This window comes from Athene noctua, chromosome 9 (genome assembly GCF_965140245.1).
Source record: "Athene noctua chromosome 9, bAthNoc1.hap1.1, whole genome shotgun sequence".
NCBI classification, from domain to species: domain Eukaryota; kingdom Metazoa; phylum Chordata; class Aves; order Strigiformes; family Strigidae; genus Athene; species Athene noctua.
The window spans coordinates 7,206,506-7,234,031 of record NC_134045.1 but is presented as its reverse complement, the minus strand read 5'-3'; the positions used below and the strand labels follow the sequence as shown (position 1 = coordinate 7,234,031).

At 40.2% G+C, this 27,526-nt stretch overlaps 1 protein-coding gene across 1 annotated transcript; it reads right to left on the bottom strand.

Annotated features, from left to right (window-relative positions):
* Positions 1-155: 155 nt before the first annotated feature.
* On the bottom strand, positions 156-27,416 carry MBTPS1 (membrane bound transcription factor peptidase, site 1). The gene is made up of 23 exons (XM_074912997.1): positions 27,344-27,416; positions 24,857-25,349; positions 23,455-23,712; positions 22,838-23,041; positions 22,360-22,470; positions 20,941-21,050; positions 20,450-20,566; positions 19,391-19,458; positions 18,639-18,741; positions 17,736-17,887; positions 16,606-16,767; positions 15,884-16,028; positions 14,576-14,764; positions 13,807-13,979; positions 12,689-12,804; positions 10,560-10,716; positions 9,558-9,682; positions 8,458-8,535; positions 5,903-6,043; positions 3,446-3,577; positions 2,796-2,922; positions 2,001-2,131; positions 156-976 (listed from the first exon to the last, which is right to left on the bottom strand). Exons 2-23 carry the CDS (start codon positions 25,041-25,043, stop codon positions 780-782), a joined length of 3,183 nt encoding a protein of 1,060 aa, XP_074769098.1. The 5' UTR covers positions 25,044-25,349; positions 27,344-27,416; the 3' UTR covers positions 156-779.
* Positions 27,417-27,526: the final 110 nt, after the last annotated feature.

Sequence of the window (27,526 nt, the reverse complement as noted above, 5' to 3'; positions counted from 1 at the left end):
TGCTCCAAAGGAAGATCTGCAGCTTGGGACAGCTCCTGTTGTTAAGGATACAGATATGGGGGGAAGAAGGGAGACATGAAAATTTTCTCTACTCAACAACTTGCTCTCTATGACTGGCAGTGGAAAGAAAAGCCATCTACCACATTGTCTCAGCTTCAATATAGATAACGTATTTATTGAAAATCTGCTTCACCAACAATGGTGAAATCATGACCAAAAATTACAAAACATCATGGTAGTTGACTTTATAAAAATAAACTGCAGGAGTATGTCTCACTGATTTGTACTGGTGTCTCTCGCCCCCTCTCTCCTTTAATGGTGTATGTTATACTCTTCAGCATAATACCGTTCTAGAAAATTGCATTCCATCCAAAAAAATGCACTCGTTTTTCCTTAGCAGAGGTCCTTAAAGTGACTTTTCCCCCCGCCCTCCCCAACAATAAATATAGAAAATAGCCTCTAAACAAATATATTTTAGTTTGGTCAGCTTAAAAAAAAGGTCCATTTTCCCCCTCTTGGGATATGTAGTGACTAAGCAGCCATTTGAACAGTATTCAAGTCTTTGGTGGCTTCGGCTGCTTAAAGCTGCAGTTTTATGTACAATCAACTAACGTCCTTTTTTTTTTTTTTTTCTCTCCAGAAACCAAAGACTATGAGATGATGTCAAGCGCGAATTACTAGTACGATCAGTGCCGTGTTTGCTGCACCTTCACTGGGAGCGATGGCTCGCCCAGGAAAGGAACCAGTCAAAGGAGGTCATCTTTGGCAAGCGAGAGCTTTCACACAGAAGGCGTCTTTGGTGGATGAACCTGTTGCATAAGCTGCGGTCGCTTCACTCGTGGTTTCCGTCTCTTTGGCCTGCTCTTCGCTTTGTTGATCTGCACCACAAAGAACGCCAGCACCACCATGGCACCAAGAAAAGCAAAGACCGGAATCGTCTGTCCTACGTCCTGGTTGTACCGGCCGGGCATTATACCTAGAAAGGCAAGGAGGGTTGGAGGCAACTAGTGACCCACGAGCTATGATGTCTTTGCAGTGTTAGCACTACCTACCAAAACGATCCAACAGCAACTCTTGTTCAAAGATGAAACAGTTCTTAATCTGATTACATTTCAGACAGGAAGATTAACAACTGCAGACCGATTAGCGAAAATAAGACAGGATGCTAATGTTACAGAAAAGCACCAGCATTTCCACCTTGACCCTATTTGGGCACGTGAAAGTATAACCCAGATTTCCCCTGCAACAACAATCTTCTGTTCTGCATCAGAAGAGAGATGCAAATGCTTGACCATAATTTTACCACTAAGTAATCCCTATAAATCACACCAGATCCTGACGAGGAAACCAATTTTGTGCTGCTCCAGAGACCATGCACGTACATGGTGAGGGATGAGCTACTGAGCCAAACCCTTTGTTTTTACAGGCATCTTTTAGTCTAGCAGCTCAGACTGAGAAAGGGGACGCATGAGACTTTCAAACAACTTCCAGCTGGGCCTGGAGGGCCAAGTTCGTACAGGAGAGCAGGCCAGGATTAGACTGAAAAAGCTGTTTCAAGTGCTCTACATCATTTGTTACTGTAACACCTTGTCCAAGGCACCGTTCTGATAAACTCTTCTAGACGCTGCTTCTGTGCACTCACACACGGCATTTTAATTAGCAGGAGGTATCAAGCCACAGCTCCCAGGGACAGGGACTGCTGCTGACACCTGTGGGTCTGAACAGCACCAGAACAAACCTCAAATACCCCAAAACCACCCACCAAAATCTTCCTCCCAGTATGACACGCATGCTTTCTTCTGAATAAACTATTCATATGCAAAAATATTTCTCTCGCTTCATCAGTCAGCCTTTTACAACACAGCCATACTATTATTTGCATGTTTTTCACAACTGAAAAGTCTCTCTTCTGGCTGTGTCCTGTTTGTTTTTTGGTTTTTTTTCAAAGCTTCTACAAAAAGCAAAGCAAAACAGCAACTTTCAAACTTTTCAATATTTACCTCCAGGAATGTCCCACGCTCCGCTTTCTCCAGGGGACAATGGTCTCACTTGGGGTCGGTTCTGTCGAAAACTGGGCAGAGCCACTTTATCAAGGTCAATTGACAGTAACTTTTGATGTTTCCAAAGGTTGCTAGAAGAAATTTAAAGACAGGGGTTTCTGCCCACTTACTTCAGCAATGCCAGGAATTTTGTAGAAACATATGGAGAATGTGACAGTTGGAACCTAGAAGTAACTCACTAGTTTGGACCGATATTATAATCCAATCCATTCTGTAGGTTCTGCTGTTTGCAGGCCTCCACAGTTATATTCAGACACCACAGGGACACACTTAGATTGGCAACTATTTGCTAACAACTCTTGCACACAGACTACCGAAAGTAACCATTAGCAGCTCCATAAACAAGTATGGGCTATATGCTGACACATTTTCCTTCAAGTGACTGACAAAGTCCCTCACAGAAGGAAGTTAGGCAGCTGCCCAAGAAGCTGCTTCAGAAAACTATTTCACAGGCATGCAGTGAGGACGGATTTAAGCAAGACTGTTCACTCTAAGCTGGGATCACTCAATCACAACAGTGAAATGACTTGTGAAACTATTTTTAAAATCTCCCAGTTTCATAGGGTAGCTATAAGGTGAGTCAGAATTATTCACTGAAGAGACATTAATCATTACTTCCTCTTTGCAACCTGGTATTTCTCTAGGAAAGGCATTCTAGCTGTCCCTTTCTGAAGCAGATGGAACAAGTAATTCTTCAGCTGAACTCAAGTGAGACTTAAGAAATATGTAACTAACCTGGGGGCTGTTTCATTCAAAGGTTGTGGTTTGGCCCAGGACAGGTGAGGACAAGCAGGAAGAGAACGAGGTTTAGGGTCTCCCAAGTGAGCCTCAAGCACCTTTGAGTATCGATGCAAATGGTTACCTGCAACTCACAGCAGAGACAGACTGGGTTACCAAAAGAGTGGAAGGGTAAGAGTCACCAACATTCACCTCCGGCTAAAGAACACTGCTGCGAAACCAGGAACTCTTTACAGTAAAGACAACTTGTAGCTAAATCTTGGTTAGGATAAACCAAAAGGTACCTTACAAAACAGTAAGACTGTGCATCTGCAATGGTAGGTAATGCAAGTTTTGCTGGCAGCATGTAAGACAAGACCGAATGCTTTATACATGATCCGTAGCTAGAAACTAGAACGTTCCCTAGCAGAACTAGGTGTCGGAAAACTCCTGCTCTATGAACAGAACATTTTTCTTTATCTGAATCACAACTGTATCATGACAAATCGCTACAGTAACTGTTCTCTTCCAGTAAAACAATAGAACGCTGTAGAGTTCACACCAAACTAACCTTACTGGCATGCAACTCAAGAGGTCTGCCTGAGTCCTCCTAAATTCCACCCTGACACTCCCTCAGTTGCAGACTGTTTGGTAATTAAGGCTCTCACCTTCCATCCGCTCAGGGAGAGAGTAGCCTCCTCCTGACGGTGGTCGCTGCCTGTTTTCGGAATGGCTGAGACTTGGCGGCATCACTCCATAAGAAGTGTACTGCAGGAGGGAATCCAGGAGCCAAAAGCAATCTGTGGATTTCATAGCCCCAAGCCCCCAAAACAAGGTATGTATTATGCCACATTTCAAATGGGTTATCTTTCAGTTACAAAGGCTGTAACAACATTTCAAAGTACAATCAATTTTTCTGGCTCTTGTTTTTCTCCTGAAGTTCTAGGCCCAATTTCAGAAAGATGCCACTTTCAACATGCATCCCACAACCCTGCCCCCTCAATACACAAACACAAAAATAATCTGTTCAGTCTTAAAATATATTCTCGTGTGTACCAAATCAGGCTCTTTTGGGGAGCAGGACATAAAACAACTAGTCTCAAATATGGGAATTTCAGGTTGTGCAAGGCTGTCCAAATCCCTGCTAAAATCACGAGATTTTTTGGTGTGGAAGTACAGGAAGCTCAGAGTTTCTGATACTATTTTTAAGAGGGAAACAGAGAACTAACTATTTTTTTGAAAGGACAAAATAAATACTTTGCAAAGAAAAGTAAGAAAAAGGCAATGTTTTCAGTGGAAAGTTATGGCTCATTTGCTTTTCCAAGCTTAAAAAAAATAAATAAACAAATGAAGAGGAAAGGTTCTGGCTACATCCCAGCTAAAGCAAAAGCAGTACCAACAGCTGCTGTGGCACAGACCAGGCTGGGGAGTAATGCCACAATATACTTGATCGTAGTTTTCCTTTGCACTTCAACAGCACACAAACCCTCACTTTGATTCTCTCCTGAATTACTACTACCTTAATCCAGAGCTACCCCTAACAAACAAGCAATCCAGCTAGTTAACATCACAATTCTCTAAAACTTCCATTTGCAGGAGTTGGACAATTCCTTATCAGCTACTTCCACCACACAGCAAACTATTTTTTCTCAGAACGTCTGCCCCCAGGAACAGTTGGCTGGGAATGGGAATTAATCTTCATAATCCTGGTGTCCCTTAAACCCTCACCTTTGATTTTTAAAGAGGTCAATCAGATTTTAAGGATTTATATTCACAAATGTTAGGAATTTACCTCAGTTAAAGCCACCGATGTCTCTGCAGGAGACACAGTTCCTGGTTCACAACTTAAAAGCTAATTTTAAAGGATTTCTTTAGAGCCTTACACTTCTTCTTGCTTCACAGGTCACATTGAATTTAACAGCATTAGTGGAGTCACAAAGCCTCATTTTCTATTACTTAATTTAAAGCAACGTGTCTTCTCTTACGCTACGTGCTTTCAACCTACAGCAAGCACACAGGCACCTTGCTGTTGGTGTTACAGCAACTCACTGGAAGCCACCCAAAGACATGTAAGGAAAAAACAGAGAGCTTTCAAAGAAAAAGAAAATATTTGCAAAAGAAAGAAATGAGCTACACAGAGAGCTCCCTTAGGCAATAAGTTACTTTAAACTTAAATAAATTAGGCAAGGGATGGATTACATAATCTAATATTTTTAAATGTCAGTGGCAAAATCTTAAAAAATTACAAATGTACTTTTCATCACAAAAGGAAAATTCAGGTTGAACATCAAATTCAGTGGAAATGCAGAAAAAGACCTCACATATTGGATTATCTTCTGCCTTTTGAGCCACATCTACCAGCTTGGGCTTTACATGTAATGAAAAACCCAGTCAATCTCTTAAAAATCTGAAGAGTCAGATCAGACCAAGTGCTAGAAAAAAGGACCAACCACAGTGTGTAGGCAGAGTGAATGGCTTTTCTGGGAGTCACAGAAACTGCAGGCACACATAACTCTCATACTTATTATTTGGACTATTTGGAGCTGCAAACAAATGCTTAGAAAACCCAAAGAGAAATTCCTACTTTCTGACATATTTACACCAGCTGGTTTGTGTCAAAGTAGAATAACCTGAAAATAGTAATGCACAACTGAAAAATGTTGAACATTACTATAAATCCTAGTGGAAAGCACTGCAAAGGGAAGGAGGCATGCTGATGAGCAAATTCAAAAGATAAAAACCACTGTACTACATAAACATTCTGAAAAGCAGCTGGGGAAAAGTGAAAGCAATCCCTAATGGCCTCTTCACAACTTCCAATCAAGCATGTGTAACTGTTAGTGCTTTCTGGAAACAAAAACACCCCAAAGAAGCAAAAAACTCCCACCGAAGCCCTGCCCCCTCCACAAAGAAACCTACCCCAAAACCAGCCCCCAAAGCTTGTGGAAGTCTTTTGTTGTAACTGCACTTACAGCGTTTTCAGTAGAGTTCTGCAGAACTGAGATTAATCCCCAGTTAGGAATATTTAGAGTCCCTAGGTAACAGCTACTTCTGATGGGAGCTGTAAAAACCCCACAGGACAGCTGTCAGCTTAGACAGTAACCTGTGGGTCAAAGCTTACGCACCTTTCTGTCGGTGGCTGTCATCCAAGCAATTAGAGTCGCCGTACAAAACTATTCTGCCACCACCTTCGGAAGGAACTTGGTAAAGTCCCAAAATAGGGACATTTTCAATTACAGCAGTCTCCTGTTTTAAAACTTCAAGACCTAAAGCAAAGCACAAATAAATTTCATAGCCTGCAAAGCATCAACATCAATATACCTGTAAGTCAACACAGCCTACTTTGCAAGTTTACAAATGCAGCTATGCCACTCTTCATGTCACACAGTTATGCAATATGCTTTCAAAAATCCCATTATGTTATGATATTAAGTTTTCCTTTCTCTGGTGGAGAAGCAGAAAAAGACCTCACAACCTGGATTATCTTTCAACATGCTTGAATGAAAAACCCTAGTATTTTCAGCAAAAGGTTTAAAAACGAAACATTCTGCCTTACAAGTCACTATGTCATTTTAGTTTTTCTGTAGAATTCTACAGGACACAGTAACTTGAGAATCAGCCATCACAGTGCACACTGCTCTTTGCCAACTTACTTTGCTGCCATGCCTACCTATTGCTACAAAAAAATCTACTACAGAACTAACAAAACAGAATAAAGACATTCTGTGCAAAACAACATCTGTCTCTCTGTAAGCAATAGCTGCAAGACAAAGGCTTTGATTTAACTCGTTTAAAGCAGCCATTCAGGGAAAGCCCCTTTTAAAGACTGCTGGGCTTGATCTCTCTGCAACTCTGCAGTTACTAGTTACCCATGTACTTTCAATTACAGAACAAAGAAAAGTATTGTTTAGTAAGAATACCTAAGCCAAAAACAAAAAAAAAAAAAAAACCAAAAAAAAAGGAAAAGAGAAAAGAAACTCACATGAGTTTTTTTACCTTCCATCCCAACTTTCACTTTCCCCCACCTTTGGTAAATTTTGCTCCCTCCTCACCCCACCTGCTCTTTGAACCAGCAGGCAGAGCCAGTTTTCAGTACATCCAGCCCTGCCATGGTTCAGACATCTGCTTCTCAGCCTTTTCTGAAACACTTGCACCAATACTGTAAAGAGTAATTTTTGAAGGGGTATCTCATTTAAAGGCCTGCCTCCAAAAGCCCTGCAAGTATCCAAATAATAAACTGTCAACCTAAAAGACATGTTTGCAAGATATTTACAATTATAACTGAGATAATCGATGAACAGAAAAGATGAAAAAAAGCACCTCCAGTGCAGGAACCTCCCCAGTATGAATGGGTATGTGCAGCAAAACCCAGAGGACACCTGGCTATCAACCTTACAAATCCATCCAATCATTTTAACTCCTGTGAACTGAAAGCTAATAAACAGCAGGAGGAAAACCACCCAAATTCATGAAGGAACTAAAATGAAGTGGAGAAATCTGGCTTTAATTTATTGGTTTCCTGCCTCAAACACCCATTTCAAAAAACAAAATAAGACAAGTTTCAAATGCTAAATATTTAATCTCCTTTACTTGAGACACTGCCTTTAGATAGCAGAAGCAAAACACAAACCTCTTTTGCTTCATGAACTGCAATGAAAAGTATTCAACAGAAAAAAACAGGTCTAGCAGGCTACTTGTCAAATTACCACTCTCTCTCACACACACACATGCATAAAGAAATACCTACATCACCAGAATACAGCATTCCAGGGATATTGTCTTTTCTCCAAAGGCTCACACGGATGAGCTCCTTACTGTTCCGGAAAATTTTTCCACTAGATAATCATGTCTACTGTGCATTGTAAGTAAAAAATACAATGAACTTGCTGATCTTCTCTGGCAGCTGCTGAGTTATATCAGAAGCTATGCATGTGCTTCTGCTCACACACCGAAATGCTCTGTACTAATACACGCAGACCTGACCCGCAACATGCTAACAGCTCTGGTTATTTAGTCCTACACAGCACTTCCTAAAGGCTCATAAAACGCATGATTTTATTTTTTTTTTTTTTTTTAAATGGCCTGCTGCCATTACAGTTCTGAATTACCACCTCACAAATTAAAAGATATGATAAAACTAAAGCAAATGGATACACACAGAGAACAGATCACTCAAGTCTGACAGCACGTTTCCTGTGTGCCTAAAATTTTTCCCTATGAGAGTCTAGCAGGTGACATTTTGTCTACCAGAATTTTCCTTGCCTATATCTGTAGATCACCACAGCTACCATAACACTCACACCAAATTTGGCAGTGATTAGGGAATATATTTCAGTGGCACTTGAAATCTGTAAGAAATGTAGACAAGTAACACAATTACAACAGAATCCCCTCCCCTCCAAAGATGCACAACACATGTACATGCAGATGTGTTTACATACAGCAAACTCAATACAAGACTGCATATATACACCTGGATATTGTTGTACTATATAAAAATTGTATACAGAGTAATATTTCCTATTAGGCATCCAGCTACATGTTCTAGGCAAAATGAAAAAATACCTACCTTGTCAACGTGTTTTTAAATTCATTGTTTTTACACCTTTACCCTTTGTAATTGCTTGTGCACCGACTCCAAACTTCTTAAAACACAGAAAAAAGACAAGCAAGCACATACCTTGATCCTTAAAGGTCTGTGCAATGACGATGCCATCTTCTGGAAATTTTGCAATACTGCATCCTGATGCATAATTCACTGAAAGACATCACAAAATTGCAGTTTAGGCTAAAAATGACACTCCCTCCCTTCCCACCATATGTCAGCAAGCTGTTAAAACAAGCACAGAAGAAAACATTCCCAGGAACGCTGCTCTGAATTTGCGTATTTTGACCAATAAGTGTATTCACAGAGATGGCATTTCTAAGGACAGCTTTTGCAGATTCACCTTTACATACTCCTTTCAAATCTTTCCACTTAGGAGACCTGACATTACCTTTTTAAACTGAAAAGCTTAATAAAATGCCATGAGAAACGTAGTATTTCACACTAAGTCATTATTTATACTACAGAGAACCCTTCTCCTTCAGTCAACACTGATGAGCATATAGAGCCCTCAACACTGGTGCCTTCTCTTTTCACATACACTTTCCAAATGAACCAGCCAGAAGACAGAGATTTGGAAACAAAGCATGAAAACATCAAGTGACTTGGTTAGATAAAAAAAAAAAAAAGACTGACTAGACCTAGAAAGTCAGAAAACAGTAAGGTCACACAGACACGTGGCTTAACCACAAAGCTTGAACTTGAAACCAATCAAATATATTCATTTCAAGGGGAACAATTCAAAAGATAACAAGAATTTAGAAACATCTCAGGATGTTGTGATGCGTGTCTAAATCGGTGTATTTCAAGGAAAAAGCCTCTATCGATTTTCTCCCTCCAATATTTCAAATTTCCACATAACTGCAAAATTAAAACCAAAAGCTTTATCTTAGCAACAAGTATTTATAATCTAGACAAATACAGACACACCCCAACAAGACTCTTCAAAGTATTAGCACCTGGAATGCAAGCCTAAACTGAGGACACTCATTATCGGCTTTGAAAATTTTTCACATACAATCTACAAAGGAAGTAAACATTTAAGAATGCTCATGAGACTCTTTTAACTGAATTTGAGTGGTTTCCTCGTTTCTTGCTCAATCTCAAGTCTCATAGAAAACTATTTTCCAAACAGCACACTGTAGCCTGTGTAGGCAACAGACTCCAGTACTCACTTTCATGATTTGCCATGGTAAAATCGCCTTCATAGAGCCCATCACTAAAGGCCATATTCCAGACAGAAAGCAGATCATTGAGAGCTGGTATATTAGCACCTCCAGTATCAGGCATCCACCACTGCCTGTAAAAATTACAGTGTAACACAGTTTAACAGTATAAAGAATATGCTCCTAGAGTTTGCATAATGAAAAGTCAGGTGTGATGCAGATTTTTCCAGTCACTTAAATAATGAACTACATCTCAAAGGGATGTAGCTCACACGTGCCTGGTACAACTCCAGGGACATGTGAGCAGCTGTCTCGCTTTGACACCAATGCTTCTGACCAAAAGTTAAGTAATACTAATGTAAAATTTTCAGCGCATTTCAGTTCTATGGAAAACTTCAATTTGTTAGAAAGAAATTCAATTAGGCTCTTTGTTAGCTGAGACAAAAACAATGGTTGTGTCAATTGCTTCCTATTTTTCTAATGAAGCAAAATGTTACTTGCTCACAAAGTGCAGAACGTATCTTTCTAGATTATCAGTAACACAAACCAGCCTGACAACTACAGTAATTATGAGGGTCTTTATCACCACTGGTGATATTAGTGTATTTTCTCTTTATACAATACACTGGAATGTTCAATAATGCGTGCACAACCTGGTGATTCTGTTTACAATCCACATTTTCTTTCTATTCTGCTCCCCCGAAGTGAAAACTTAGCCATTTTTCTTTGTTTGTCAGTCTCCAATTTCTTATTTCTTTTCATTGTAAATGTTTTTCTGGGCTTTAAAAGATTATATTACAATGGGGGCCTGTGCAATAATGATAAAACAGGTAGCTATTCTCCGTAAGATGCAGCTTAACATCAATTTTGCTCTTCAGGTAGTCCCTTTTTACAGGTAGCATGCAAGCACTCAAGTACAGCAGCCCACATTTGGGATTTTTAGAGTAATACGTGCATAAAATGCCAATCCTATGCCATTTTATTTCCCAAAGAACCGACAGAAATCAGTACCTTGTGTTTTCATCATAAAACTTGACTTTTCTCATCACAGATGTGTTGTACCAGTCACTAAACACTATAAGTGAAAGTCCGTTATCCACATCCCTCCTCAGCTTGGTGATCTCTTCAGGAAAATATTCTTCCTCACTGTCCACCATCAGTAAAGTCCCTGTGTATAAAAGCAAAGCCAGGAATTCACCGGGCTGTTCACTGTAATGTTACAGCTATTCAAAGAACCCATGCAAAAGTCAACACAAGCACATATTTTGCAAAACATCTGGTCCATGTGCCCTGCTCTGGCAGCTGACCTAAAAAAGGCACATTTAAGGATGGGAAACGTAAGACATTTCACTTTACAAATGTATCCAAAAATTAGTTTGGCAGCATGGTATGCTTTTTAAGAGTGCTACTTACGACTCGTGCTTGTGTGGTCTCGTGAACTGAATGCCTGTATATGTCAGGTGTATATTTTGCAGTTTGGACTCACCCAAATGCATAAACCAAGCCAAACTGTGGCAGAACAGGACAATCAAGAGATTCACTGCTGATCCAAACTAAGATGCTTAGATGCTCCCTAGTCAGAAGGTTTTTCACTGCTCCAATTCTACAAGGCATTCTGCTCACTACTGCAGATTTGCAGTGAGGTAGACAGCAATTATTCTGAAACATGGTTTGATTCAGACCTTGAAAACTACAGCTGCGTTTTAGTAGACGTGATTAAAGTGCCATTGCCACTTACATATAACCCTCTCCCACTCCCTGGGAACAAGCAAGCACAACCTTCTCTGCATCACTGAAAGGCACAACCAGAAAAATACACTTTTATTCCCTGACAATATGTTTACGCTTTTAGATTGCTTATAAATACCAAGACATTTTGCTTCTTCACTTTCTGACTGCCCAGAGTGGTGGTGGAATTTCCATCCTCCGAGACAGCGCAAATTTCAACAGGACAATACCCTGAGCAATCTGATCAAGCACTGATGCTCATCCCACATCTCACAGTCCCTTTCAGTCAGGCCAATTCTACAAGTCCAGGCAGTCTGTGTTTGGAAAAGCCTTCTGATAAAGATCCCGTAGAGACCATGTTAATGACATGGACAACAGGACAGAGTGCACCCTCACCAAGTTTGCAGACAATACAAGACAGGGAGAAGTGGTATATGGACCACAGATCACTGCACTTTTTGACCCCCACTTCTTCCCATTGAGGAAATTCTGGAAGATCAACAAACTACAAATCAAATGAGGTCCAATGTAACGGTGAATCAGAGGAGAGAGAAGTGCCTTAATGCTACTCTCTATCAACTATAAAACTAGAGGACTCAGAAGATAAACTGTTTTGCTACTGTTTCAAGGGCTACAACTCAAAAAGCAATGGTGACATATTTATTGGAGACTCAAGATAAACAAAAGATTACTACTAACAGCATTTCCAGAACATTTCCAGAAACCTGTCAGGAGAATGCACCCTCACTTTAGAGTCCACTGAAGAACATCACAGCCCAAACGAGAAGAGGGAGCATGTCATGGTTAAACAGAGAGGCATATTGGAGCAAAAAAGATCACGGACTGCTTGGTTTTTCCCCTTCTTGGCAAATCTATCAAATCTCCTTCCTGATGAACACAGAAGAAACAAGCCCCATACTGCTTTGCTACCACATATGGCTGGATGGAATACTTTCCCCACTCCTTTATTTATCCGCAAAGACCAAGGCTTTAAAATGCTACTGCTGAGATAAAAACCACCAGAATGGACACTTTTGATTTCAGTCCGCTATTCGCGTCATGCTTCACTTTGTGCCAAATCTTTCAGCAAATACAGTTCTGCCTCTGCGGGACTTAGTACAGAGGGACTTTTATTTAACTCCCTCAGAGATGGGCTTCCCTCACATTTTTTAATAATGATAGAAAACTGCCCTAATTCTACTAGACTCCCAAGCAAGCTTCTGCAGCAACACCTTACACAACCAAACAGGAGCATGTAAGTAATAAATACACCCACTGTTACAATATTTTCCACTACCACGAGCATTTCTCTTTGTGCCCCCTCAACATTTTTAGTCTTCCAAAAACCAAGCCATTTTAGGTAGAATTTAACAGTATGGAGAACAAGACAATTGTTTACATTACATGCTTACCATACTGACTTGCATCAAAACATGTAAACGGGGAACCAAGAACCTCAACAAAGTACCCCATGCTCCTGAGGTGCTGGTACATATCCCTGAAGTTTGTGTGGATATGGTCACCATTCCTTAAGAAAAGAGAAAAGCGCTGAATACATTTAAATCTGGCATGCAGAAATCCAATTTAAATCCTCTAATTATAGATTACTTCCCAGTTTCCTTTCTAAAAGGTCCATTTTTTTCAAATGATAAGCTGTAGTTTTCCAAGCATCATCTCCTCTTTGCAAAATTCTTCACAAATTACACTGGTTCCGAGTGCTACAGAGAAGAGTTAGTTATACAGTCAAAGCAAGAGATTAAGTGTGTTCCTTAAAAAGCACAGTTCTACATGTTTGCATGACGCCACAGAGAAACACTGCTGCAGTAAAACCAGATGCTCTTCACAGGACTTCCTCCTCACGAAAGAGCCAGTAAGAGCAGTTTTAACTGCTAACTGGAAGGAGCCCACAAGATCACCAGCAAATAATTGCTGAAACTCAGCAGAGTGTTCCTGTGCATTTGCTGTATCTGCATGCTCCAAGTGGTTTTCCAAAAGCCTGTGTCCTGGTCACTGACCCAGTTAATCATCCCTTATACACTGTTGCACATTCTTCCTCTGGATGGTTCCCCTCTCCATCTATGACAGACAACAGGTCAGCTGAGACTTGCCCTGCCTCGAAGAGTCTACCTCAACAGACAAGGCGTTTCTTCTTTTTGATTCAGTCTTTCAAATTTCTCATGGTTTTTTGATAAGCGAATGCTGAAGTGGCTAATAAACTGTCTCCCTTAACTTCCTGGAAGAAATTAGGGCAGAAAAAATAATGCTACGCTTTCAAAGCCAAACAAAGATCTCAGTATCTTAAATGTGCGTTTTATAAGCTTTTCATTTCATGTGAATAAAACCACAGAGCACAAAAAAAAATCCTGCACCAAAAGCATGCAGAGTCCAAGTGCTTTTCATGGATTTCTTAGAAAAGATAATCTCATGCTACACTGGAAAAGGCTAGAGCTCTCTGGCATTCAGTAAAATTATCCCATATCATTAACACACAATCAAGACATACTGATTTAATAGAACCTGAGATAAATACCAATCTAATGGATCATTCTTCATCCTCAAATTATCCCTGGGGAAGTATCCTGGTGGATAACGGAGATTATGATATTGATCCCAAAGGACTCGCTTACTACGAGGTGGAGTAGGAATAATCTTCACTTTTATTGGAAGCTTCACCGTTGAAGTCTGCTCTGCACCATTCTTAGACTGAAGGACAGAACAAACTACAGTGAAACCCTTTTTCCCCACAGGAACATTCACCAGTTAACTGTGGATTGTAAAAGACCAAAAAAATGGAGGTGTCAAATCTACTTTTAGTCACCAGTCCAGCTCTGGAAACAAAGAGGTGACTTTTGCCTTAAATCACCACAGTATTTTTCCTGCATTCAACAGTTTATATTTATGCTCAGAATGTAAGATACTTAAAGTAAGTTACAACTGTGATTTGGTTCAATCATTCAAAACCTTAAAAACTTCTCAGGAGCAATTAAGCATGGATCCAGAAGAAATATATTTAAGTAATCTCTTTTTCAAAACACAATACTTAGAATTCACAATAAACAAATGAAATTATGAAGCCAGCCTCAAAGAGAGGTTTTCTGATTCTAAAGCACATCCAATTCGCAGGTTAATCCTGCTCTCAACTATAAAGATCATTATTTGTACTCTTCAATTTTATGACCCCAGTCTAACATGCTTCAAATGACAGGACCAGAGTAACCCCTTAAAAAGAACGTATTTGTACATCAGAAAGCAGTTTTAATAATTATTGACACAGAAAAAGCAAAATGCACAGAACTTACTTCATTTTCTGCAGGGGATGATACTGTGATCATAACATGACCTTGAGCAATGCCTTCCCAAGATGCTGCTTTCTTTGCTACAGAGATGGAAATTGCCAAATATCCGGACCAAGGCCACAACACAGGGGAGTAGGAGAAAGCCACTTCGATATTATCCCCATTTTGGGGGAGATAGGGTTGCCAGTCTGGCTGTGAAATGCAAAATACAGAACATTGGTAAAACAGTATTTCCAGTCTCTAGTTTCTGCACACATAGCTATCTTCCTTTGCACAAAGAAATAACAAACCTTAGCTTTTCTGAAGATTATGTCAAATTTTAAAATGTCTACAAAACCCAAAAGGTTGATGGTGTGTCAGTGAATCAACCTAATCGTGACAGACTTAATGATCTGACCAGAGGCTTTTCAGAGGCAGAACTCTCTAAGAAGCTGTCTGAATAGCATACGGCCTAAGTGCACTTGTTTTAACATTTTGGGGTCCTGTGCAAAAATTCATTGGTAAGAACCCAAAATTTCCCTTGGATACCAATGAGAGCTATGGCTATTACAGATACAAAATTACAGATACAAATTACCTCAACTCTGTCTGAGTATTACCACAAGCTAATGACGTTGGATAAGAGCTCCAATGCCCCTAATGTAAGCTTAAACCTAAAACAGACCTCAGGATTCACACTGACATGTTGAAATTAAGCTAATTTACATTGGCTAGATTTCTGGGATAGGTACCTTATTTAACTTGTATCAATTCTATATTTAAACTTACTTAAAGCTTAATTAAAAAAAAAGATTTAAAAACCTCCCTCATCAACAAAAATCCTCAACATCACTCATGTAAAAGAACAGGTTTTGCAGCAGACCTTGGTAAATTACATTCAGGTCGTCTTGACCCATGCAAGAGGCATGATTTATAATGTCAGGATTCTTTACTGAGCTTGCTTATGCTCCAGCCACCCCCACCCCCCCCCCAAAAAAAAAAAAAAACAATAAGGAAAGTCTATCCGAAGTATTTTAAATGCTTCCAGAGAATACAAAGAAATCTCTAAGTACCTGTCAATCCAAACTGGTTTTACAAAGATAAAACACTACACGCCCCTGTAACCAGTGCATTGCTTGAAACCTTGTAGACAGCTTATGTTGACAAATCTTACTAATCTGGGTGCGTCCTTTAAAATCAAACATTTTGCATCTCTTGCTCTCAGCAGTAAAAAATCTGATTTGTTCTATGAAATTCATAGCTAAAATAGTATTTTCTGGGAAGCTTTTAGCGACATTAATAGTCAGAACTTGGAACAACATGAAGTCTTACCTTGTCTACAATTCTCCCAGTGACTCCCATACCATTAAGGATAGTAACATTAACAATGGTTGGCATTCCTCCATAATATATGGGCTGAGAACAATAGGGCCACATGTAGGGACATTCTGTCAAGTCAATATAGCTTGGACTCAAACTACAGCAGGATGGAGAAGGTAAAATTAAAAAAAAAAAAGATTATCAATAAACAGAAGAACATGCCACTATACAGAGCTGTGGAAAAATTACAGATAAAAAATGCCAGTCATAATCACTCTCATCAAGCTCTCACCTTGCTTCCCAAATCTGACCCAAAATCTTCCTCCCATCCTTTCTAATTTCTTTTCTAAAGTTTTGTGAATGTTTTCACACACACAAAAAGAAACTTTTCAGCACAGTGAGATTGTTCTTATTCTCAAAAGTTAAAATTTAAGTACTTTTCTTTTGTGTTCTAGGTTACATTATTCATAACATCTGAGGCTAGAAGAGAAAGTAAATTTAGCCCTCACAGACACTTTATCCCCTACACTGCTATAACTTAGGCAGAAAATACTTCGACTTGTCATCCATTTTCTTGTCAAAATTTATGCTTCAGGATTACACAAAATCTGTGGAAGTTCTCGTTGTTGCATAAGCACAGATTGCTCAACTGAGTTATACATACATCACCTGCTCTCTTAAAAGAATACAGCAGATTATAGTGTATTGTTGATTAATCAAGGATTAAAACTAACCTGGCCTGTGGTTTATAGCTGTTGAGGATCTGATAAGCTCTCAGAAGATCCAACTTGCCATGGCCTTGTTCAAACATGTTGACTCCAGGAAGTCTACGTGCTGATGCAATAAGTGCCTGCTTCATACTTGCTGGATTCACCATTTCACGCTTCTGAACTGTGCTGAAATAGGAAAAAATAGATCACATTAGGTGGTCTTTAGTCTAGTTTCTAGCTAGCCTTGTTTACCATTCTGCCTTAACAGTAATTTCATTTAAAGAAAATGCAATCAAAAATCAGTTTGCTGTAACATCTTCTGTTCACGTGTCTATTATTACTTGGTTTCTCACCGGAACAGCTTAAGAAGAGTGACAAGTTTCTGACACATTTCTCTTAAAAACTAGTATTACATGAATTTTTCTCCTTACAGTGTGCTCCATGACCAGCAGTCATTACAATCAGGACACTATCTTTAAAGGCTGAATAAAATGCTCTGAAAATCAAAGTCTCTGTAACTGGAAACTTGCTGGTATCTTTCACAACATGACTCTTCCGGGGGAAAAAACAGCTTTGCTGTTCAATGAAAACCACACAATTTTATGGAGGAAATACAATGACTTTGAATTTTTGGTGTGTTTCTCAAATAAGGGTTCATCTCACTCTTATGTAGTAGCAATGACAAACACAAAGTACAGACTTGTAACTCCCACCTTCCTTTCACGTACTTCAGTGTGCAACAGATGATTTACGTAATCAGCTAATAGCCATAAAACCCTTAATCCTATAAAATTCCCAAGTATTTAGATAATTATCTGCTATGGGTGCCTATTTTGAGTAGCCTGTTCTTCTACAACACAACTGACTGAGGCTCAGCAATTCAATATGATTAAAAAATGTGACAAAATTACTTTGTTCTCCCTAGCTATATTTTCAAAGACCTAACTATTATTCAAAACAGTTCTCAAGTTTTTCCCAGGAAATTCAGAGCTAGTTAGACAAGGTAATGTCTCAGGCAGAATAACCCTGATTTCATCCTCGGAGTTTGTTTTCCTACCTCTAAACACCATTTAGTTTTATTTGGTGGGTTCTTCCAAGGGCCTTCATACCCTCCTGCATCAGTATCTTTTCAGAGATTCTTATTTAAGACCTACCTTACTAACAAAGTTACAGCACCTGCCACCACAGGAGATGCTACGCTTGTCCCAGAGAGAGAGCGGCATCCACCTTTCATACCAGAACCTCTCACTCCAGAGCCATAAGTAACAATATCAGGCTTCACTCTACCATAACCTCCAGGCAGCTCCTGTAAAAGAAAATGGATGGATTATTGTCCTAATACATAATGAAGACAGGTTGCTTCATTTGGTCACTTAAACTAACTGCAAGTCATTCAGAAGTAAAATTATCAACTAAATTAGCTGAGGTTCAGAATCACAGAATAGCAAGTAACACCTAAAGAAGGCATTTACAACAGGTTCTCGGTGTTTCTAAGTCAATATTACTGTCAATTACTTCAGTATCTACACTAAGCTTGAAACCACTGACAAGATGATAACCACCCTGCTACCTGGGCTAGTGAATGAGGTGCAGCACAAACAGAAACATGTAATGGTCCCCTTAATCAAGATCACACTGCAATCTCATCTGAAATCACATGTGCAGTAGCCATCGCCTCAGTTCAACAGGTAAATAACTGCAATGTTCCATGTAGCATCTGGAAATCCTAGGGTTTTTAAACTAAAGAAAGTGCAAGAGCAGGCCTTCATTTTTGCAGATTTAACCACACAGGCAAGTCCTCACAGTAAATCAAAAGGTACTGGGCATTTTACAAAAACATCATGGTCAAGATTAATGATGAGAAAGTCTGCAAAGAACATTAAGTTTCTTGCTTAAAGACTTACAGTCTTTAACTATTCTGATCTTTGATGAAATCTTTTAATCACTGGTTACTTCACACATACCATCTGCACAGGATTGCCCCTTCAAAAAAGGCTCCCTTTCCAAGGCTCTTATTTTGGCTGCAAATGTGGCTGGCCATAGTTGAAATATCTTACCCAAGTGGTCATTCCCCTTGATGAAAAGCGAGCTATATTATCTTCAAAGTCAATGCCACCTACTCCAATCACATCCATCTGGTCAGCAGGGTTATTGAGAGTCCTAGAACAAGTTGGGAGATAGGAAGACCAAAAAAATCCCAAACAAACCAAAAAACAACAGTCTTAAGTTTACACTTAAAACAACACAGTCTTAAGTTTACACTGATAATGGACAGGCTGCCATCAGATTTCTGTCAGACACTATTTTTAACCTCCACAGAAACAAATTTTGGTCCTATCTGATACAGTTACACTTTACAAGCAAGAACAACTTTTCAGGCAGTTAGTAACTCAGTAACGAACAACTACCAAACCATGTATCTTGAAGAAAAAACAAAACCTATTTAGGCATTTATTTTAGAAATATAGCACAAATCACTCTGGCTTGATCCCTTCTGTATTCCTTAAGCCCAAGATCAGTACTCAAAGATGTTTGTTCACACTATGAGGGAAACATTAGTTGGAAGTACTGCCAATCTTCCATTACTGACTTTCCACTGTTTCAGTGAAAATATTTAGCTAAGTACTTCACAAACTGCTGTGCTACTACAGCAAGTGATAAAGGCAGTGGAAAGAGTTTAATTTGAGTCACTTTCTATAAACAGATTACAGAAAAAAGGAGGGAAAACTTCCCGACCAAGCACAACTACTCCCAAAAACATATAATAACAATGTATTTACTTTTCTTTGAAGTGGTCATTGAAACTTACCCATACAAAGGGCCATCATTGCCAATAGCAGAGACCATGATGACATTGTTAGCCGTCAGTTCCCATACCTACAAAAAATAATGTTTACAATAAGGCTCTACCACCAAAAAAGAGACTTTTCTAACACACATACACTCCATGGGGCCTGACATAAGAAAACAATAAGTCCAACCCCTCTTTCTTACTGAGATTTATAAAACAGATCTCACTGGTATTTTCAGTCTTAAGCTCCAAACTTTCTTAAGATTGTGTGACCAATAATCCAGCCTTGACAGCAACACTGCCAAGCATACCTATTTAGGTGAAAATAAGAAAAAAATCCTGCCCATAACAAAGTCAGATACCAAAGTCAAATTATTCTAAATTCCCTTCAGTAATACTCCGGGGAAAGTAGTGAAGTCACTGTCAAACTACATTTCAGTGCAGGTTATCATAAAAACCAGAAGAATTTCTACGACTCAAATCCCTTAATTACCCTTTACAAAGAAAGAGTTTATCCTGTTTTAAAATGTAAGGTAGTTCACTTAGTGCTTTTGAAGGGCAGATCAACAATTTAGAGAACCGTGACATTTACAAAGACAAAAACCTAATTCCACCTTATTCTGAAATGAATCTCTTATCACATACCTGAATCAATTACCTGTACTTTTTACCTATTTGTCCTTAAACAATTTGCTGATAAATTCAGACTATACATAGTTTTACCATTAAATAAATTCACCATGCAGAGATTAAAAGAAAAACCAAAACCAAGGGTGGATTTCAGTTAAGCTTCTTCTATTAAGGGCCCACTTAGTTGCCTGCTTGGGAATCACACTTCCTAGCAGCACATACAGCATTTTGTAAAAGGGCATACTTCCATAGCTCTGTGAATATCTGAGTTGTGTCTGGGGTTTTTTAACCCATTCTTTAAATATATTCCTAAAAGCCTTTACACTGTACAAAATTTCTCTCATGTAAATGAAACGGTCAGCAGCTGTGGCAAACAAGTAGCTCTGCAAGTCCAGCATTTGTGTGAGGGATTTAAACACCAGGACCATTTTATTTCCTCATACTAACTTTGTCCACAAACGGATGATCCATGAAGTCTGGCCCACCAATACTTAGATTCAATACATCTATCTTCTTTAAAATTGCATAATTAAAGGCATCCAGAAACCAAGATGTATATGAAACCTATGGAAGAAAGAGGGGGAAAAAAGCTATCATTGGAAAATCCAGTGATTCCATGAAAATAGACTTCAGTGAGGAGAAACAACACCAAAATAAAGCACAAAACTGACAATCATCTCCTAGTATTTCTAGTGCTCAGTACATATGAGTGATTGCTCCAACACTACACAGATCAGACTTCCACACATTATTTCTGAAATATATAGCAGATCTGGAAACTGAGATGTCTTGTACTAAGTCGCTTAGAAAGATGTATCCTTCTCACCTATCAAAGAAAATATGTCAACATTTACAAGTACTTGCAATATTCCTAAAGGAAAGATTAATACAGCATTAATCTGTAAAGGTAGAAATTGAAACACCTGTAAAATAGCTACCTGGTTATTGGTGAACACTCTAAAAATGTGCAGTTCTGCATTCGGAGCAAATCCCTGGCATTCTCTCATGCTGGCTATCACACCTGCTACAAAAGTCCCATGGCCTAAACCTATCACAGGGAGAAGGAAAAAAAGCAAGATGTTATAAAACAAACCATTTCATTGTCAAGAATTTGTACTGTTAAACACCGCTTATACCAAAAATCACATCAATCTAACAGAATTCACAACAACCCGCAAACACTAGGCTCAGTCCTAGTCTTCTTGTGTCATAGTTTGCTACTGGCTTCAGTAGGGCTAGAATTTCCAGCACTGTCTAGCCAGACAATCAACTGATGAAACTGAGTGATACGCTCTCTAGTCTATCCACTCCTGATTGCTACCAATGAAATCAGGAGCCACACAAAGCAGTCATGAAAGAAAAAGGTTACTTCGGAAAACACAAGTCACAAGGTCAATGTATTTTTATGCAAACTTCTTAAAATATTTTTATCCCGACTCTGCAATAACCATTTATTAAAGATGAAAAATAAAACAAGAAAACATTTTTTTTTCTGTCTCTCAAAAATAATTTTGCTTTTGCTTTATGGGACTGCATGCATTATATTGCTGTGCTCCAAATCTGCCTGTTCAGCAACCATCTGGGCACAGAAATAATAGAAAGTGCCAAAAAAGCAGGTGCTGCAATGCAAAGAAATACTATACAGGACAAACCTATGGAAGTGCACACAAGACTGAGCAAGATACATATACACCTTGAACTCTAAAGGGATTAAAATGCCATCTCACTGACCCAGACTGTGTGATGTTAATAATCTGTGAAAGCGTATAGTCAGGGCAAGTTAGGGTCGATATATTAAAAAGGGACACAAACATGCTATGGAAAATAAAAAAGTTCTTTGGAGCACCTATGGGCATAAGTCAGCATAATGTTTGTTGATGAAAACTATACAGATTAGAAAAACTTTACAGAAAGGTGCCAAAACTCTGAATAGTTTAGGACTGCACAGTAAAGAAGGAAAATGCTCTCCCTTGTAAGTATGGAAATACATATGCACTGTGAAACAGCAAAAAATGTAAAAAGGAATAGGAAAGAAACAGCTTTGTGGGGTTTGCTCTCACCTCCACCTACTCTGACAATGTATTTATGCCTGCATAATGTCTTCTTGCCTTGACATTTTTCAAATGCTATGATGAAACACCACATATGATTCAAAGGGGACCTATGCAACACCCTCCTGGAACCTTAATACTCTTCCTTCAATTTGGTATCAGTACAAAGTGCTTGGGACACTGCAAAACTAAGCTTAGTATCAGTTTCAACAGATGTTAGTACTACAGCAGCAACAGCAGTTTTACAATGGGAAACAGAACATGCCAGTGTCTGGAACAGTTGGACAATTGCACATAGCAACTCACCGTCATCCAAGGTTCTCTCGTTAGTCCAGTTTGTTCTCTCCTTTACATTTTTGAAATGTGGATGTTTCTCACTCAGACCAGTGTCAAATACTGCTACTCTTACACCAGCACCTATAATAGAAAAGCATTGCTTTTTCTGATTCAGCTTCATAGCAACTCTATTCTGTCAAGACAAATTTTTACGTTCAATGTAGCATGCAATTTACCAGCTCTAGTGTTATAGATCTTAAAGAAAACATATTCCAATTCAGAAACTCAACCACAGATTAGAAATATGACCAATTTCTCTTAAGCACAATACACACATACACAGAAGGCTACTTCGTAAGTATACAACGCATCTCAAAACAAAGTATATCTCAATCTTTCCGGAACGGGCACCCAATGAGAGATTAACACAGGCCGATTAGCCTTTCCTTACACTTCACTTGTTTTTTCAAAGAAGGTAATTGCTCTAAGCCAACAGACAAAAGCATACCTGTGTAACCCATCTGCCAGAGGACATCTGCCTGCAAGGTCTGAGCAACTTGGCGTGGGATAGCTCTTAGCAAACGCCTGCTTGAGTGTCGACCCGTTGCGTGCCAGAAGCCAGAACCTAAAGAAAGACTTGCTCTTCTCAAGGGACGAGATGACTGCCATTTTTGAGTCCACCTGGTTTCATTGCAGTGCAACATTGGATCAGCTACGCAGAATGAGGATGAAGAAAATACAGTATGAGGAAAACCACAAAGGATTAGCTTTTAATGCAAATACACACATCATACTGTTAAAACAAAAATTTTAGACGAGTAAATATCCATTTTCTCTGATCAAAACCAGTAAAAGCATCCGTTTTATCTACTAGGGGTAGAGTGGTCCATAGCCTCTGGTAATCGACTGCTGCAAAAGAAATGTTTCTACGCTGCAGCTGGAATTGTTGCCACACTTTAGCAAAGGTGTAACAAGACTGATGATTTTATAGGCAAAAGAATAGATTTCTGTAAAGAAAAACTGTAGAGCACTTCTCATATGTGTAATGCTAAGCTGATGGTCTGAAATAAGGCCGAGTAGACTTCTGCAAAGCAGATCTCATGCAACCATACAAAAATTACTTACACTCAGAGTATTTGAGTGATCGGAAGACCTTCCGCTGAGGTGTTACACGCTTGATGTTTGGATGACCTTCCAGTGTCAATACTCCATCTTTCTGTTTCTCATTGATCTGAATAACTTCAAAATCACTAGGATAGTCACTGGCTGGGTTGTTGCGTGGTACAATCCTCCAGTTTTCAATATCACTACTTTTTAGTGCACTTGAAATAAATTTACTTCTAGCTTTAGCTGTGAAGTATCCATTAAAAGCCACAATATACTCTGGAACGAGAGCACAACTTATCAGAACTGATGTTTAAGCTGCTTACTCATGCATTCACATCACAAAGGTCCAAATATTTTTTTTCTTTATCCAGAACAAATAATTACAATCTGAGGCACTTTTTTGTTGCTTTTTGAAATCTGTAATTTATTTCTGCACTATATAATGCTTTTTTTTTTAATTAGAAAACCTGAAAAACACAACAAAATCCTTTGAAAGGAAGGTAGAACTGTAAATATCATGGAAAGCTGAAATAAAGGGGGCGAGCTGAGGTGACATAGCAGACTTAGTTACATCCAGTAGTACAAACTGCTTGATATGCCAATTTGATATGCTTCTTGACATGTATGAATTAAAGACATCTAGTCTGTATATGGTATTGAGTTTTACTGCAAATTACTGACACCAAGTACAACATGCACAGTGAAAGAAGCCAGTCCCAACAGTCCAGTCCTTGATCCGGATTACTGATTGGAGAGTGGACCTCAGCCCCAGCTCACACCACCACATTCACCACAGTAAGTCTTCGGCTAACTATGCACAGAAATGTCACTACGGCCGTTCTGCCTGTAAGCACCCAGGCACACACACAGCTTCACTGCTCACCTGAAGCAGTAAGTGGACGCAGGGTCAAGGCGATCCTTTGCCATCTCAGTGGTGACAGCTGCCTCACTTTGCCTTTCACCTGCTCCCCTCACAATTATCTTTGCAATTTTTCCATGTGTGTATTATCACTTCCAAACTTTTTCTTGAACAAACCCACAGAGATTTCTTGCCTTTCTCACCCCTTCAAGGCCCACATGTGGTTACACTTCATAAAAGAGCCTCAACCATCCCACCAGTCAGGTCAAAACAAACAGCTACTAAACACACCAGAGTGACCAGACTTGCCCACCTGAGCCCTCACACTCTGTTTTCACTTTTAACATCCTCTTTATTTCCCCCTCTTTTCCTCCTCTTGTTCTTTGAATCTTGTCTCCAGTTAAACCAAGAGCCTTTCTCTGTTTGAATATAGAGAATTTAGCAGACAACATGCTTCCACAGAAACTCTCTGAATGTTACAATTACACAAACACCACAAATCCATAACATACACTTGGACTTCACAGGGATATTTTTTTTTACTGCTTAACTCTTTATTACCATGCTCCACGACTGTTGAAGTGAATTCCACTTTCAAAGTAAGGCGGGAACATCCAGGACATATGTGAGCCTCATGAGAGGAATTCCCTAGTCTGGTACCGAAGTGTTTTTTGCCACAGAGTAAAATAACAACCAGAACAAACCAGACGTTTGCAAACTTCATGGTCATAGAAGAAAATGGTTTCATTCCAAAAATTCCATATATTCAAATCACAACTTTCTTCTTTATAAGCTAGTTCATTTTTGTTTCAGTAAACGTTGCTTTCACTGTGCTGATCAACTGGATATTCTTAAAGCTGTGTCCAAAATAAGTAGAGATTTCATGGTCTTTTGAGGTAAAGCCTTATAAACAGGCTCATTTCTTTCTACGCTTCTTCTCCATTTTGTATTAAAGGATTCGGTCACTCAGGATGTGGTAGCTGAGTCCTGTACTCCATTTCTGATGGCAAAGTTAACTCCCTAGAAGAATTACCAAAGTTGACTGCAAGCCAACCTGTAAGGCAGGGCAATATAGAAAATAATTAGATTCATATTTGTCCAAAAGTGTAGCCTGAAAATCACAAAAGATAGATACCTTTGGCAGTCAGTATTAGAAATAATATGGAAAAAACTGTTCATATGTTTCATTTAGTAATTTTTCACAAACACTCAAGTCTCTTCTTTGCCCAGAGCACATGTGGAACACTCAGGCATTAACCTGACAACAGAACAGGCAACAGTGACCACCAAACTCTACCACCTGGTACATAAAGGGTGTGTGAAAATAACAAAATGATGTGCCAGGCCCATGGCAAGGAAAAAGTAAAGTGCAAAATATAATATTAACATGATAAAAAGCGTCCACAGATGCTTAAAAGAGCATGTCGGCTTTTTTCCAGTCAGAAATGTAGCAAACAAATTCTGCTATGGCATGCCATTTTACACAAGGAGAATCAAATTCAAACTGTGACAAGGGTTGGTAAGCACAAGAAATACTACAAGAAGCAAACTTTCAGTCCCTGTGCTTGTAAGAGAAAATCAGCGTTAAAAAAGTCTTTCACATTTTCTTGAGGTGAAATACGGGTTACTACAACATGGGCACATGAGAAAGTAAGGGCTGGGATTACAGATGTAATAATGTGAAGTTCAAGGAAAGTGTTTTTCACATGGAGGGGAAGCTTCTTCCCTTTATATTCCGAGGTGCAGCAAGCATTTGAAAAAACTTGCAATGTTAGTACTTTTTTAAATTGCAAACATTTCACTAGCAATAGATAAAAAGCCATTAAGAGATGAGTAAAGAGAAACTTTTTTTTTTTTTCCTGTCACACCACATGGAAAAGCAGAGCAGAACTATACATTGCTGCAGTGACCAGGGCTGAAAAGCAGGAGACTTATTAGGAGATTCACAGTATTCAGAATGATGGGCTGACTTCACAGCACAACAGAATGAATCAAGTCTGCATGTGACAGCTGTTACTTTGGTTTTATTTAGCATTCTCAAGTATTTCCTTGTAACAGGGCTAGAATTCCCCTCTATTTCTAGCTGACTGACAACGCCATGAAAGACTGTGAACTGCTTGTGATTACAAAGCTTCTTCTTCATCCCGAAACTAAACACAGTTACAGTACATTGCCTGCTGATCTTGGCTGAGCTCTACCTACCTTATCACTTTGTTGGCTTATAAACTAGAGTAATAAAAAAAACAACTGCACAAATGAGCAAAACAAACATTCTTACTGCTGATAACATACTGTATGTAAGCCCGATGCTGAAATATGATGGAAACTAAGAGCAAGGGAACCGCACGCTCACAACTTTATTCAGTTTAATACCCTTGCCGTGTGGAGCTGCATAGGAACCTAAACTTGCCAACTTGCCCGTCCCCTAGAACAGCTACACTTGGAGTTACTTCCTGTTTTTTCTGAAGCGAGGGTACCCCAGACCGGGCGATGGGAACTCCGCACAGATCGCCGGCTGAGATCTGTTCAGAGAGCAGCGGCGGGGAGGTGGCGGGCAGCCTCGCTCCGCGGCTTCGGGCCACGGGCAGCAGAGAAGCCCTCCCCTTCAGGGAGCTCTGCCCGTGCCCATCGCGCCGTAGTCAGCGAACGAGCAAACTCATGTATTCGGTGCCCGTTACCGCGGGTCGTTAGCGCCGTCTCGGCGAGAGCAGCCGAGCACCGTGCGGGGCAGCGCCGCCGCTCCCAACCCGCTCCCCGGCCGGGAGAGGCTGAGGGGGGAGCGCCAGCCAGCCGGAGAGCGGGGAGGGCTCCGTGCTGCAGCCGCCCGGAGCACGGCGGCGGACGAGGCAGCCCCAGAGACGCGCCGGAGCGAGCACCGGGAACGGCGACCGGGTGCTGCAGGCCCGGGTGCTGCCCGCCCCGCGCCCCCCAAAGCCTGACAGCACAGCACTCCCCCCAGCCCGCACACAGAAGCGGCGCGGCAGAAGCAGCAGCAGCAGCGTCGCCGTCCCGCTCCCGTCCCCCGCTGCCCCCGCCCGCCGCGCTCACCGTGCCGCCGCCGGGCCTGCCGCCGCCATTTTGCGCACTGTTTACCACAGCGCTCTCGCGAGAGCCCCGCGGCGGCCGCGCGCACGCGCACGGGGCGGAGGGGCTGAGCGGCCGCGCGCACGCGCACGGGGCGGAGGGGCTGAGCGGCCGCGCGCATGCGCGGGGCGCCCGCAGGGCAGGTCT